The 12528-nt window shown below is 43.6% G+C and overlaps 1 protein-coding gene across 2 annotated transcripts in view; it reads right to left on the bottom strand.

The window, feature by feature from the left end:
- DGCR2 (DiGeorge syndrome critical region gene 2) overlaps nucleotides 1–12080 on the bottom strand; it is a 44939-nt gene extending 32859 nt beyond the window's left edge. The window contains exon 1 of one of the 2 annotated variants that reach the window (XM_077787160.2): nucleotides 11834–12080. In XM_077787160.2, the coding sequence (XP_077643286.1) occupies nucleotides 11834–11912 (79 nt within the window). In that variant the 5' untranslated portion in view covers nucleotides 11913–12080. The remainder of the gene's footprint in view (nucleotides 1–11833) is intronic. The other variant, XM_021549898.4, reaches the window with a different exon arrangement.
- Nucleotides 12081–12528: the final 448 nt, after the last annotated feature.

Here is a 12528-nt window from a genome sequence, read left to right on the forward strand (position 1 = left end):
AACTCATGTGTCACCATCAGTTATCCATTTCACAGTTTATTAGTTTCTAAATAAAACTTGTTCTATTTACTGTTCTTCAAATTAAAAGCCTATAGAATAATTAAAATTAAAACTTTCAGAAGAAGCAAAAGCTAAAGAAAAAGAACATTCCATTTTCATGTCCAATTCCACAGAAGATAAAATGCTTGGTGATTCACCCGTGATACTGAAAACATGCTTAGAAGTACCTTTAGATCATGTAGCTTTAGTTCATCATGGCCTAAGTATGTGCAGGAGAGTATGAAAGCACAACAGCACCTAACAGCACACAACCTGGGAGGAAAAAAAGGCCACATGATATGCTCATAGCCAAAGCACAGCCCACATTTATTCTCAAATCTAATTCCAGCTCCTAAAAACTGGAGATTCTGAAGTTATAATCCCATTTAATAGGAAGGCACCAGTTTCAAAAATAAATTAATAATACATGTTAGAGGCATTGGCATTTTTTGCATAACCTCAGCATAACCTCATGAAGTAATTAAAATTGTGACAGCATTCCAGCTGAAAACTGTAAATCCTTAATGAGCAACACTCATCAACATTCAGTATTACTCAGTGTTCTGTCATAGTAAATTATGCTAGATCACCTCAACATCCAGATTTTACAGCACAGTAAGGGATGGTGTCAGTTCCCTTCATATTTGTTCTCCAGGTACCCACTCCCCAGAGCTGGAAGGCAGGGACAGGGAGCAGAAGTAAACCTCCATAATCCTAGGGGAGGTGTTAAGTGACCTGCTATGGCCACTTAGGACATGCACAAGTCTATGGGGCTGGGTGGGATCCACCCAAGGATATTGAGGGAGCTGGTGGAATTGCACACTGAGCCCCTTTCTATCATTTACCAGCAGTCCTGGAGCTCAGTTGGTCTCAGCTGACTGGAAATCAGCAAGAATGCCAGCCACCTGCTGTAAGAAGGGTCATAAGGTAGATGTGGGGATTTTTGGGCTGGTCAGTCTGACCTCAGTGCCAGGGAAGGTTACAGAGCAGATCATCCCCCACGAATGGCACACACAGGACAAGCAGGTGATCGGGCCCAGCCAGCGTGGGTTTATGAAAGGCAAGTCCTGCCTGACTAACCTGATCTCCTCCTAGGACAAGGTGACCCACTTAGTGGTCCAGGGAAAGGCTGTGGATGTCATTTACCCAGTAGATTTTAGTAAATCTTTCAGACCACTTGCTGCAGCATTCTCCTAGATAAACGGGCTGCCCTCAGTTCAGAGGGCATGATCTTCACTCAGTAAAAAACCTTCCACACAGCAGGGCCCAGGAGACACCTCAGCACCCTCTACAACTATCTGCAAGCAGGTGCTGGCAAGGTGGGGGTCAGCCTCTTCTGCCAAGTAACAGGCAACAGGACAAGAGGAATTAGCCTTAAATTGCATCAGAGGAGGTTTAGATTGGACATTAGGAAAAATTTATTCACCAAGAGGGTTGTCAAGCATTGGAACAGGCTGCCCAGAGAAATGGAGTCACAATCCCTATGTATGTAAAAGAGGTGTCGATGTGGCACTTTGGGACGTGTTTTTCTAGTGGACTTGGCAGTGCCGGGTTAATGGTTGGACTAGATAGTCTCAAAGGTCTTTTCCAACTGAAATGATCCTATGATTCTACATTTATTATACCTACACCCTGCTCAAGCTTGGAACTGACCCAGTTTTTCCTTGCTCACAAGTGTCCTTCACTGCAATTCATTGTCTGCTCTTTGTCTGGAGGGCAAACTCAAGGCCAAGAAGGACTGAAAAGAGAAAGAGAAATCAAAATAACTACAAAAAAATAAAAAAGCAAAGGCAGGGAACAGACACAGCATTCAGCCAAAGCAACAACATTAGAGCTTCTTGAATGGGAATCCTGGCTATAGTTTTTTAAGACTTAGAAAATACAGACTTTGAGTTTCATGAAAGTGGGCACTTATTCCTAAGACTGAAACAGAAAAAAATTATTTCCCTATTCTCCAGCATTGCTAAAACCAAAGAGAAAACAGAACTTGCTACTTGAACTAAGCTGAAAGAATACTGTGAATTAGGCAATGCAGCATTCCAGACTGAAAACCAGTTTATTTTCATAGTGAGAATACCAGGCTAAGCAACAGTCTTGCACTTCTCCCCCCTCCAATAAACTGTTATATTATGATAATAAGTAAAGAGGCAGAAGGGAAAAGCAAAATACAGCACAGGCACAAAGAGCAGTCAGTACAAACAAAACCAAAGTCATTGGTACTCGAGAAGCCTCTAATATAGTTCAAAATTAAAGCCTACTGTTTCTCCACACTAACAGCCTTGTTCAGGGCCTCGAGTGTTTTGTACAGCCTTAGGCAGGATTTCAGTGTTTTAGTACAACAGTGACAAGTGACTTACACCTGTGCTGTACCAAATTTTTAACCCTTTCCCTAAAGAAAGCTGATCAGTGAAAGTGCCAATCACACCTCACAAATTCACTAAACTATGTCAAGCAAGCTTGAGAGAAGTCAAAACCAGGAAAAGACAGTGCATATCTTTCCAAAGCTTGCACAAGGGAAGGAAATTATGACTTTCTTGAGCTACAGAGGGCAGGAAACCCCACATGGCTTGCACTGTTCAGCCTGCTGGCACACCTAGGTGTCACACTGTCACCACCGGGGGTGGTTTCCCAGCTGGCAGCAGAGGGAAGTGGTGAACTGGGGTAACTGAACCTTTGCAAGAGACCCTGCAGCACCCCCAGCTTTTTCATGGCAGAGAATGTATTGTGGAAAGGCAGAGGGACACAGGATAAATCTGGCCTTATTAAATCAGTGCCAAGCAGAGGAGGTACACAGACAGAGACAAGCCCACTGAAGCCCAGGTTTCATTAAGCCCCACTGCTTATGAAAGAAGCTCACAGGAAATGGTGCTAACAGCACTATTCCTCACACAGAATTTAAACACAGCCACATACACAACATACTAATTCTTCCAAGAAATGAAGCAACAGAGAAAAAGTCCATTAAGAACAACATCAGCAGTGATATACTCAGCAAGCCATCAATTGTTTCCAGAAAAGGGCACCATCAACAACAGTGCTTTCTCCCTACAATCCATATACCAGGTCAGGACAGATGGATTATCCCCCACACACCACAAATCCTTCAACTACCTGGGTTCCACAGCTCAAAGTACTTCTATATCCAAAGCTATTACCTGGTAGCTGCCCACCCAGAACTACTCCCAAAAAAATCCAGGCCCACGACATGGTTCTTCTCTTCCTGTATCCTCAAGATTAATACATCCCACCAAGTCAGTTTGGATCAGTGTTTGTTCATATACAAAACAGTTTCACTAAGAGTCAGTACAGGAAGAGGCTGTATTCCCTTTGACCAAATAAACTATATATGTACAAGCAAACCAAAAAAAAAAAAAAATCCCCAAACAAATAAACAAAACCAACACACACTCCAAGCCCACAAAAAACATCCCAACCAAACAACTAAAAGCTACAAAATACTCTACAGAAACTCCTTTTCCTCAGAGGAAAAATTCAAATCCAAAATTTTACATGAACTGAATTAGTATTTTCTTTAGATCACGTTTCAACAAGAAGAGTACCCAGATGAAACACGATAACATCAATTCAAGAACTGTCAGAGCAATCAAGGCTAATTTGTAACCACCATTTAAATTACAGTAGGAATTGCCACATTTCAGCAGTATTACTTAGCAAGCCTATTTACTTTCAGCAAGACTACACATGTTCCTTCTTTGCAGGAAAACAAAAAAAGTTCCTATCTTTTTTTTTTTTTAGTACACGATTCAGCAGTATTTAAGCATATTCTTTAAACTTTCAGCACGTGAGCAATCCTAACAAATCAAATGAAAATATACAATTTAAAGCTAAGCACACACTTTAAAAACTTTGGTAAACTAAAACATGAGGAACTGCAGTATAGGTGACAAAGTTCTACCTATGAAACCAGATATTTTTTAACTACAACACTCTCTAAAAACTAACATCATTTTTTAATTTTAAAACCAAATTAACATGGAAGAAGTTCTCTACAGGGCCCTAAGAAAGTTAAGGTCTTAAACAAGAATCTAACAATTCAGGGAGACAAGAAAGCTGTGCCTGAGCACTATTCAAATGCAGGTCACACTAAAAAAACCTTTTGCTCCTGTTTTACTTTTGTTCACATCTTGTACAAGACTCGACGAGCAAGCACCAAGAACACTTAAGAGCAAAAATTCAATACACAGAAATATTATGACCTCAAATACAGAAAGCCAGTTTTATCCTTTTCACAGGAGCTGGTGTAGTGGCTGTTGTGTACTGGAGCAAATGCTCATGCTTTGAATAGCATTCCCCTGCTCCACTGAAGCAGGAATGTGGCCAATGTCAGCCACACTCTGTCTGTCCTCACTGTGCTTCCCTCTTCCCCAGTAAAACAAATACCTGAGGAGAAAGTCCACGTATCGAACTCCTAAATATAATAGTTCTACCAGAAGTCAGCAAATACAGATCCAACCCTGCTGTAAAAAGGCACATAACCTTCTGAGGGTAGCTTTCTCATCCCCCACACCTAACAACTCAAGTACTGCCAGCACTCTTCAACATCTATTATGTCCATGTGTCAGGTACTATGCCACAAAATTTGATCTTTGCCATTTTTCAGCTGCCACCTCAATAGAAAAACTACATTCAATTCCACTACTGCTCAGAAAGACAAAGATGGGCACTACAGCATTCTTGAATAATTTCCTCCAACCTGCTTACTGCCAGAATTGAGGTAGCATGATGCTTCTATTGGTCTCTGATCTCCCTCCTAACAAGACTCCCAACATTTCATGCAGATTTTCCCAGACCTCATTAATAGAGTACTCTTATGTCACTGATTTTAACTAGTGAAGAGTAATTTAAGTTAATCAAATGTCTACAAATCAAATAGAGAGAAAACACAAATGCAGTTTTAACCCTCCCTAGATTAAAACAAGCTGCAGTGAGTTTTAGAGGTTTAACATATACAAAGCAAAATGCTACTTGTGCACAAACTCAAACTCAGCAGGTTGTTTTCTTTTGAAGTGTATAAAAGAGCAAGTTACTTTTAAATCAGAATAAATCTTTTTATTTACATTGCTAAAGAAATATTAACACAGACCAAACACAGAAATATTAATGGATAACAGAAACATCGTTTTGCAGCCAGCCCAAAACACTCAGAATCATTCTACTAGAAATGGCAGTTAATCCCATTTTTCTACTAGCTTTGACTTTCAAATAATTCCACTGGGCACCCCAAGTAACTGGTCCTATAGTGGGAAAAGTATGAGGAAGCATAACAGAAGCAGTGTATGAAAGAGAAGGCAACACAGGAAAAAAGAGTTACACAAATGAAAATATGGCAAAGAAAAATCAGTTAAAGGACAAAAGAGCAGGGAATATCCCAAGGGCAGCCACCATAAACTACTTCTACATTTCCACCACCTGAGCTGGCTGATAATTTTCAAGCAAAATAATCGATAAACAGAAGTTAAATATAGTGTTAGACCAACCAATTTAAATTTTAATTAAGTAGGAAGTTGAATGTTGTTTAGTTATAGATAATGAAGTAACTATCAATTGCCATTAAACTTAAAACCGTATTACTAAATTCTCTGAATGGCAGGAAAACACTACTAATAACTTTCTTAGGAGATCCATTTAGCAAATACCATTAAAACGCTGTTCATGAAACCCAGAATTGGCAGGCTGACCTTTTAAAACAAAGAAAAATTTAATGTTTCACAGGAAAACACAAGATGCCAGAGGATTTCACAGTTCAGGGAATATGGATTAAAGATTAATCCCAAACTCATGTTTTTAAATTGCTCAAGTCCTACTGCAGCAAATCAGCAACTTCACCGACAGATCCATGTTTCCTCCTGGACTCGGGATCCTCCACAAAACCACTACTGAACTGCAGTGCAGACATGTGAGCCTGCCATGCAAGGATCCAGCATGAAACAGAAACCCTTCCAGTGAGTGGAAAGCCAGGAAGGATTGGGCACTGGCAGGCACCCACCACACTCAGTGCTGCACAAAAACTGGCACTGAACTGTCCTGGAAAACTGAATCTGTTCTTTAAAGCCACAGCTTACGAGGGACTCGTGCATTAGACTGCATCTATACATAATAAGCTATAACTGCAGAACAAACAGACTGGTCACTACAGTTACAAAAAGAATCGGGTGTTTGGAGTTTATCACAGGAAATCATTAACAATGTGCTCCACAAACACCTTCATGAGTTGCTGGGGGTTTGCCAGATTTTCTTTTGGGACAGGAAGACAGATGACCCCATCTCTTATACTCCTTCTAGCCATAACTTTCTATCAGCCTACACAGAATAAAAGATTAGCAAGGCTCTTCCCTTAACAGGTTAACCCTTCAGATTGCACAGGAAAAGATCTGCAGAGTCTCTCATTAGCTGTACTTGTTCCCTTTTTATCTAAGCTCTTCCTTGTCCAGGCTATCCCTGCAAGAACCCAATGCACATGTCCACTTCAAAATACAGAACATCCCTGAGCACAAACAGTAAGACCTGAAGGAGTCTTATTGTGATTCCACTCAGTTCCTTCTAGGTTCTGCTCCAGACAGAACTTTCAGGTATCAGAAGCTCCACTCAGGGTACACAGGTCTGCACAATGGGAAGTTCTGCTAATCACAAAAGAAGTTATTCATATGCACCTCACAGCATCAAACAAGAACTTATAAAAGTTGCAAGAAATCACCACGTAAAAACCCAGAGACCCAGGCAATTACTCAAAGACGGACCACAGAGACAGCTACTACTCTTACATTACAATTCAACATCAAAACCAGCCCTAACAAAGGTAATGCCAGGGGACAGAATGATTCACTGAAGTCTTGACATTCTGACATTCACCAGGGGATTTTACATCTTTCATACTTGGTATCTAAAATTACTCTCTCTTCAGTCTAGCTGTGCCTTTCCCCTCACATACCAAGAAAGAAGCACAGCTGCCTCCTCCTGCTGCAGAGAGAGGCTGCGACAGTGCCCTATCCTCCATCACTTCTGCTGTCCTGGACCAACCTACCCCTGCCCCCAAACCTACTGTAGGGACATAGAAGTCATGTGTTTGCAAACCCCCAAGGTGCCCCTCTGGTTTATTACTTCTCAGAGCCAAAGCAATGCAAACAGCCCTGCCTACTGACTTCTTTTTTCTCCTTTACTTTGTATACAGAGCTAGCAGTAAATACACTTGCGCCTCAAAAATTTTGCTTTATAATTAACATCAGGAATTACCAGTCTTAAAGTATCAGACCTGCTAATAAGGTCTGATACCTTCTGCTTTGTGTCTCTGATGCACTGAGCTCAGCCACAAAAAAAGCTTTTTTGCATCCATCAGCTTTGCTCTGCAGCTGTAAAAACAACAAACAGCAGAGCAAGGAAAATCAGGACATAAACTCAGTAATAGGTAACAGTAGGAAGAAAAATAAAACTTAAAACCAGTAGATTAAGAAGCAAAGGGATGAGGGGGAAATACACCAGACTGGAAGACAGGCCAAGCTCTACTTTCAGTAAAATTAACTGAGGAAGTGTGATAAAAACACTTCTACCCCTCATTCCTAGAACCTTCCTCTTGGGAATTCACCTAAATAGACAGGAACAGCAACTAGCAATGACATGAACCTGAATAAATATCACTCACCACAGCTCTCACCAAGGTGGACCTAGTGAACAAAGAGAAAATAAGGGTTCATGTTTGCCTGCCAACAAAGTCTCTACAGAGCAGAGGAACACTGGCCAGAGCAAATTTTATGACCGATATATTTAGGTCTCCATTTGAATTAATCAATACACTTCAACTGGACAAAACCAGACCCATCCAGTCACAGCACACCTTGAAACTGTGCTGATTGTGGGTTTGCTTAGACCTCTACTCTGATGAGTTTTGCCTTGCACTTAAGATCAACACCTCTTGACTAGAAGTCAAGGAAGAGTTAGCAATTTAATACACTTGTCAGTTGTATCATGTCAAAACACCAACACCCCACCTTTAAGAGCACAGCCACAGCTGCCAGCAAGCTCCACAGTGTATGGGAAGTTCCAGCTGTGAGCTGGATGTGGGGTTTTAACCAGACCACTTGCACTGGCAAGTCTTTCTAAGCATTGCAGATTAAGTGTGTTGTGCAATATCTTTTTGAAACAGAACTTGGGTAATAAAATTACTTCCTCTAGCTGGCTTTGAAGTGGAGAAAAAACGCTGCAAGAACAAGAACTCAATTGGCTTTTAGCTGCCTGGCAAATGCTCTAATAAGAAAGCCCGATGACCTACATTCACAAGGCTCTGTACTAAACCACTATTACAAAATCCAATATAAAGCCTGACCATGTTTAAGTGTTTTCCATTAGCAAGCAGCAGTATCTTGTTAGAGAAATATGAAAACATGTTATTGTCTTTAGTGATGATGATCTTAATTAATCCTCTAAATAGTATTCTGAAACATGTCAGCGTGGTCATTCCAGACTGCTTAAGCTCCCAACGCTACACAAAGACACCAAAACCTCTGCTTCTCAGTGGGATGCTCTGGGATGTTAACAGAAAAAGAAACTTCTTAAATATTCTCAAACTGTGAAAGACTGAATTCATAATAATTTACATCTCTGACACTCTTCCAACAATCGACAGAAATACACTGGTTCAGAAACTGGGGCAAAATCTAAGATAGGATCAGAATATGTTATTGCAACTCAGTTAACACATCACTGAAATATTTCCTCACACAAAGACATCAGCTCTCTCAGCCACCTAGTCAGATAACCTGAAGCAGATGGGTTTGAGTTGTCCTGGAAAAGATTTTATTAAATTAAACCCTACTGCGGTAAATATCACCAAAAAGCACCAGAGTAAAATCAGCAAGTGTTAAAAGGAAATATTAAGTTAGTCCTTCACTCTACACCCATATAGTTGGAAGTGTTTGATACATTCAGCTTCGATTCACATTAGCAGACTCCAAAAACAGTAATTAACACAACTCAAGGAGAAATGCCCTACTTTGAAAGAAAAGAACACTCTCAAAAATGCACTATAAAGCAGGCAATTACTCAAAAGAAGAAGGATATGGCCAAAACAGAAAGAGAAAGATGGAACACTGGGACAAAAAAAAAATCCAAGTGGCAATTCTCAAAGGCTCAAAATTACCATTACAAGTCCACAGGATCAGTCAGAAAAATCCACTGCCCACAGTGCCTTCAGGAATCCAAATCTGCACAGCAGAGGCCAATGACATGGTATGTTGAAAGTACCTGGTGCTGTTAGTGATGACAGTAGCACAAAACAGACTCAACCAAGAGAGAATAAAACTGAGAGAAAAAAAGAAATTTTAATTAATTTCTTCCTAATTTACTAAAGCCCACCTCACCCTAAATGCAGAAAAAAAATAGGTCCATGTAAAATCACTGCCTTTCAGATTGCAAGAAAAGATACTACAGTTGAGGAGGCTTAAAAGAAGGTTTTATTTGTCTGAAGAGCAAAGCAAGAACATAGATACAAAGCTAGTGTCAAATTAACATGGAAATACAAAGAGATGCCTGATCTGCCGGGACTGAATTGTGAAGGGACTACACATTCATCTCCGAGTACATAAAACCTCCCAGGGCTCTGCAGCACTCATCTGATAGTTCCAAGTACAGACTGAAGCTAAGCAAGCTGCAGGAGTCCTTCCTAAACCAAAAAGACACTTGCTACAACACACAGGTTTAAAGAAGTAAAAAGTAAAGCAAACACCACGAGGGAATTAAATTCTAAGTCCAAGTACTCTTCTCTTTCTGCTGTCTCTCCCCAGAGGAGACTACGGAGATTTCTTCACCACTGATTAAAGTGGCAAATTTGGTTCTGTATGTTCTCTATACTTGCATGAGCCAGGTTTTCCTTACTTGCACCTCATGTTTCAGGATCATACCTTGTGCTCTTAATCTATCAAACGGGTGATTTGTTTGAGACAGCAGATTCAAGATACTAAATGAAGCAAACCAAACAAGCCAGGTGACATCGGCAAAGAGCTGTGAGGCCACCCAGAAGTGATGGGCTCTCCTCTGAGGAGGAGGGAGAGGCATCACCATGGACAGCTCAGCCACCACGTAAACAGGATGGATGAGTATATTCCAAATGGAACTCAGAAACTCTTCACACAGCAAGGAATTCCACCTGCAACACTACATCCAGATGCATCACCTTGAGTTCAGGAATACATATGGTTTGAGCAAAATTCATGGAATACTTACGGAGTTGCCACAGGGGAATTCTAACACTACATGTTTCAAAGCCAGTGGTGTAGAATCTAGGCAGATCAGTAAAGGTTTGCCCACAAGGACACTTCTGCCAGTGAGGCTACAGCACCACAAATTTCTAAAGCAGGCACATTACAGCACCAGCAGAAAAATATCCTTCATCTTAACAAAGCAAATCTAAGTTAAAAATTTGTGTTCATCCACCAAGCATCAGCTGTTGACAGATGTACAATATCAAACTGGAGTGACAAATGTGACACAATATGAAAAACGCCATTTTTAAATGTCTAGGAGGCTACAGTCTCAACACCATCAGAGTTCAGGGTCAAGTACACCCACCTATAAAAGCACAGAGACAGCTCTGAATAAGCTGAACCTTTTCACCCAGCAAGCCAGCAGCCTGCAGCACTTAGTGCCAGCAAAAAGGAACTGCTTGAAATCAGTTTTACATAGTACTTTCTCAGCCATAAAAGCCTCTAGCTGTAATAATGCTAGGCTACCAACACAACGAAGGCTTTTTGGCTACTTAAGTGCATATCATAAGCCCTGTACATACATTGCACTGCCAAAAAAACAAGCTAAAACAAAACAAGGCAGACACAGAGACGTTTCAACACCCAAGTTAGTTATTTCAATAACTCTGCCTACACTGACCCAATTGTGTTTCAGCTCTGCTGGGAACTCACTTAGATACAGTTCATTAATACTGTTACATTTTATTAGTCTGGGTCATAAAAGTTATTTCGAAGCTTTCAAAGTACACCATGGTTCTTACTCTCCTATTTACCAGGAGCACGGAACAGTTGCTTGGTGTGATGGGAGAGCGATTCCCAAACCTGCAAAGCCACCCCAGGCAGCCGCATGCTTTGGCTACTGGTGCTCTTTGGCAAGAGCTGCCCATGACACCCGAGAGCTTTGCCAAGCTCCAAGAGAGTTCAACACCCAAAAAGAAACTCCAGCTGAGTGATATACCTAGAAAAACTGTAGTTTTCTACACGCAAACACCATCCATTTCTCCTAAGTTAACAATCTCAAGATTTTAAGCACCATTCCTAGCAGCTAGCATACCAACTCCATCGCTGAATTATTTCCCTAAAAGAAGCATAAACAGAACCAGAAAGACAAACCAGGTGCGGCAGGTTCTTTACTCTCTTCCTGGAAGGATTAAATGGCACTTCGAAAGCAAACATTTTGTCTGGCCGTGCAGGCATACAAAGGCCCACAACATAAAAACAGGTAAGAAACAAGCACCTTCAAACTTAAATCACCACATTTTCCGCGCTCATTACCCGCAGGGTTCTGCAGATTTGTAGCCAAGCTTTCAGGCTTTGACACGAACGTTTTGCCCTGACTCCCCGGGTAAACCCGGGCTGTCTCGGATGCAGGCAGCCGGCACAGGGGACGGATGCTCGGCCGCGTCCCGGCTCTGCTCACACGCACAAAGTGGCAGCAAAGCCCGAACCTCCCCGGCGGGGCCGGCTCCGGGCCAAACCACCCCGGGGGCTTCACCCTGCGGCCGCCCGGCCCGGCAGCCCGGCCCCAACGCCGCCCCTACCTGGCCGCAGCGGCTCGGTGATGCTCAGCACCAGGAGGAAGAGGAGGAGGAAGGTGCCGCTGTCCGCCTTGGGCACCATTTATCCTCCGTTCATCCTCCCCCGGCACAGCGCCACAAACCCGCGGGGAGGGACGCGCGGAGCGGCGGGAAGAGGGGCCGCCGCCGGGCCCGCGGGGGGCCCCGGTCCGCACCGAGCTTTTCCCCTGCCCTCCCTCCGCCGTTGGCCGCCGCCCCGGGCGGAGCCGGCGGCCCTGGCTGCGGCGGCAGCGGCGGCAGCGGCGCGGGTCTGGCGGCCGCGCTGGGGCGGCTCGCAGGGCTCCGCCGGCGCACAAGATGGCGGCCGCGCCTCCCCGCCGCCGTGCCCGCGCCGCCACGCCCCCTCCCGCCGCGCGCCGCCCGCCCAATCGGCACTCAGGGGGCGGGGCCGAGCGCGCGGCTCAGCGCACGCCCCGCCCCCTTACGGCGCTGGGCGGGGCCGCGGGGCGCCGGCAGGGGGCGCTGGCGGGGCGGCCCCGAGCGCCCCGCGACCCCCGGGGCTCCGCGCCGGCCCCTCGGTCCCCCAAGGGACGGCCACGGACGGCCACTGACGGCCACTGACGGCCACTGACGGCCACTGACGGCCACCGCAACCCCCAGCACGGCCTCTGTCAGCCCCCGCAGTCCTCAGCAGAATGGAGGCCCCATTACCCCCAGGA

This window comes from Lonchura striata, chromosome 15, assembly GCF_050655825.1.
Source record: "Lonchura striata isolate lonStrDom1 chromosome 15, ASM5065582v1, whole genome shotgun sequence".
Taxonomy (NCBI): Eukaryota; Metazoa; Chordata; class Aves; order Passeriformes; family Estrildidae; genus Lonchura; species Lonchura striata.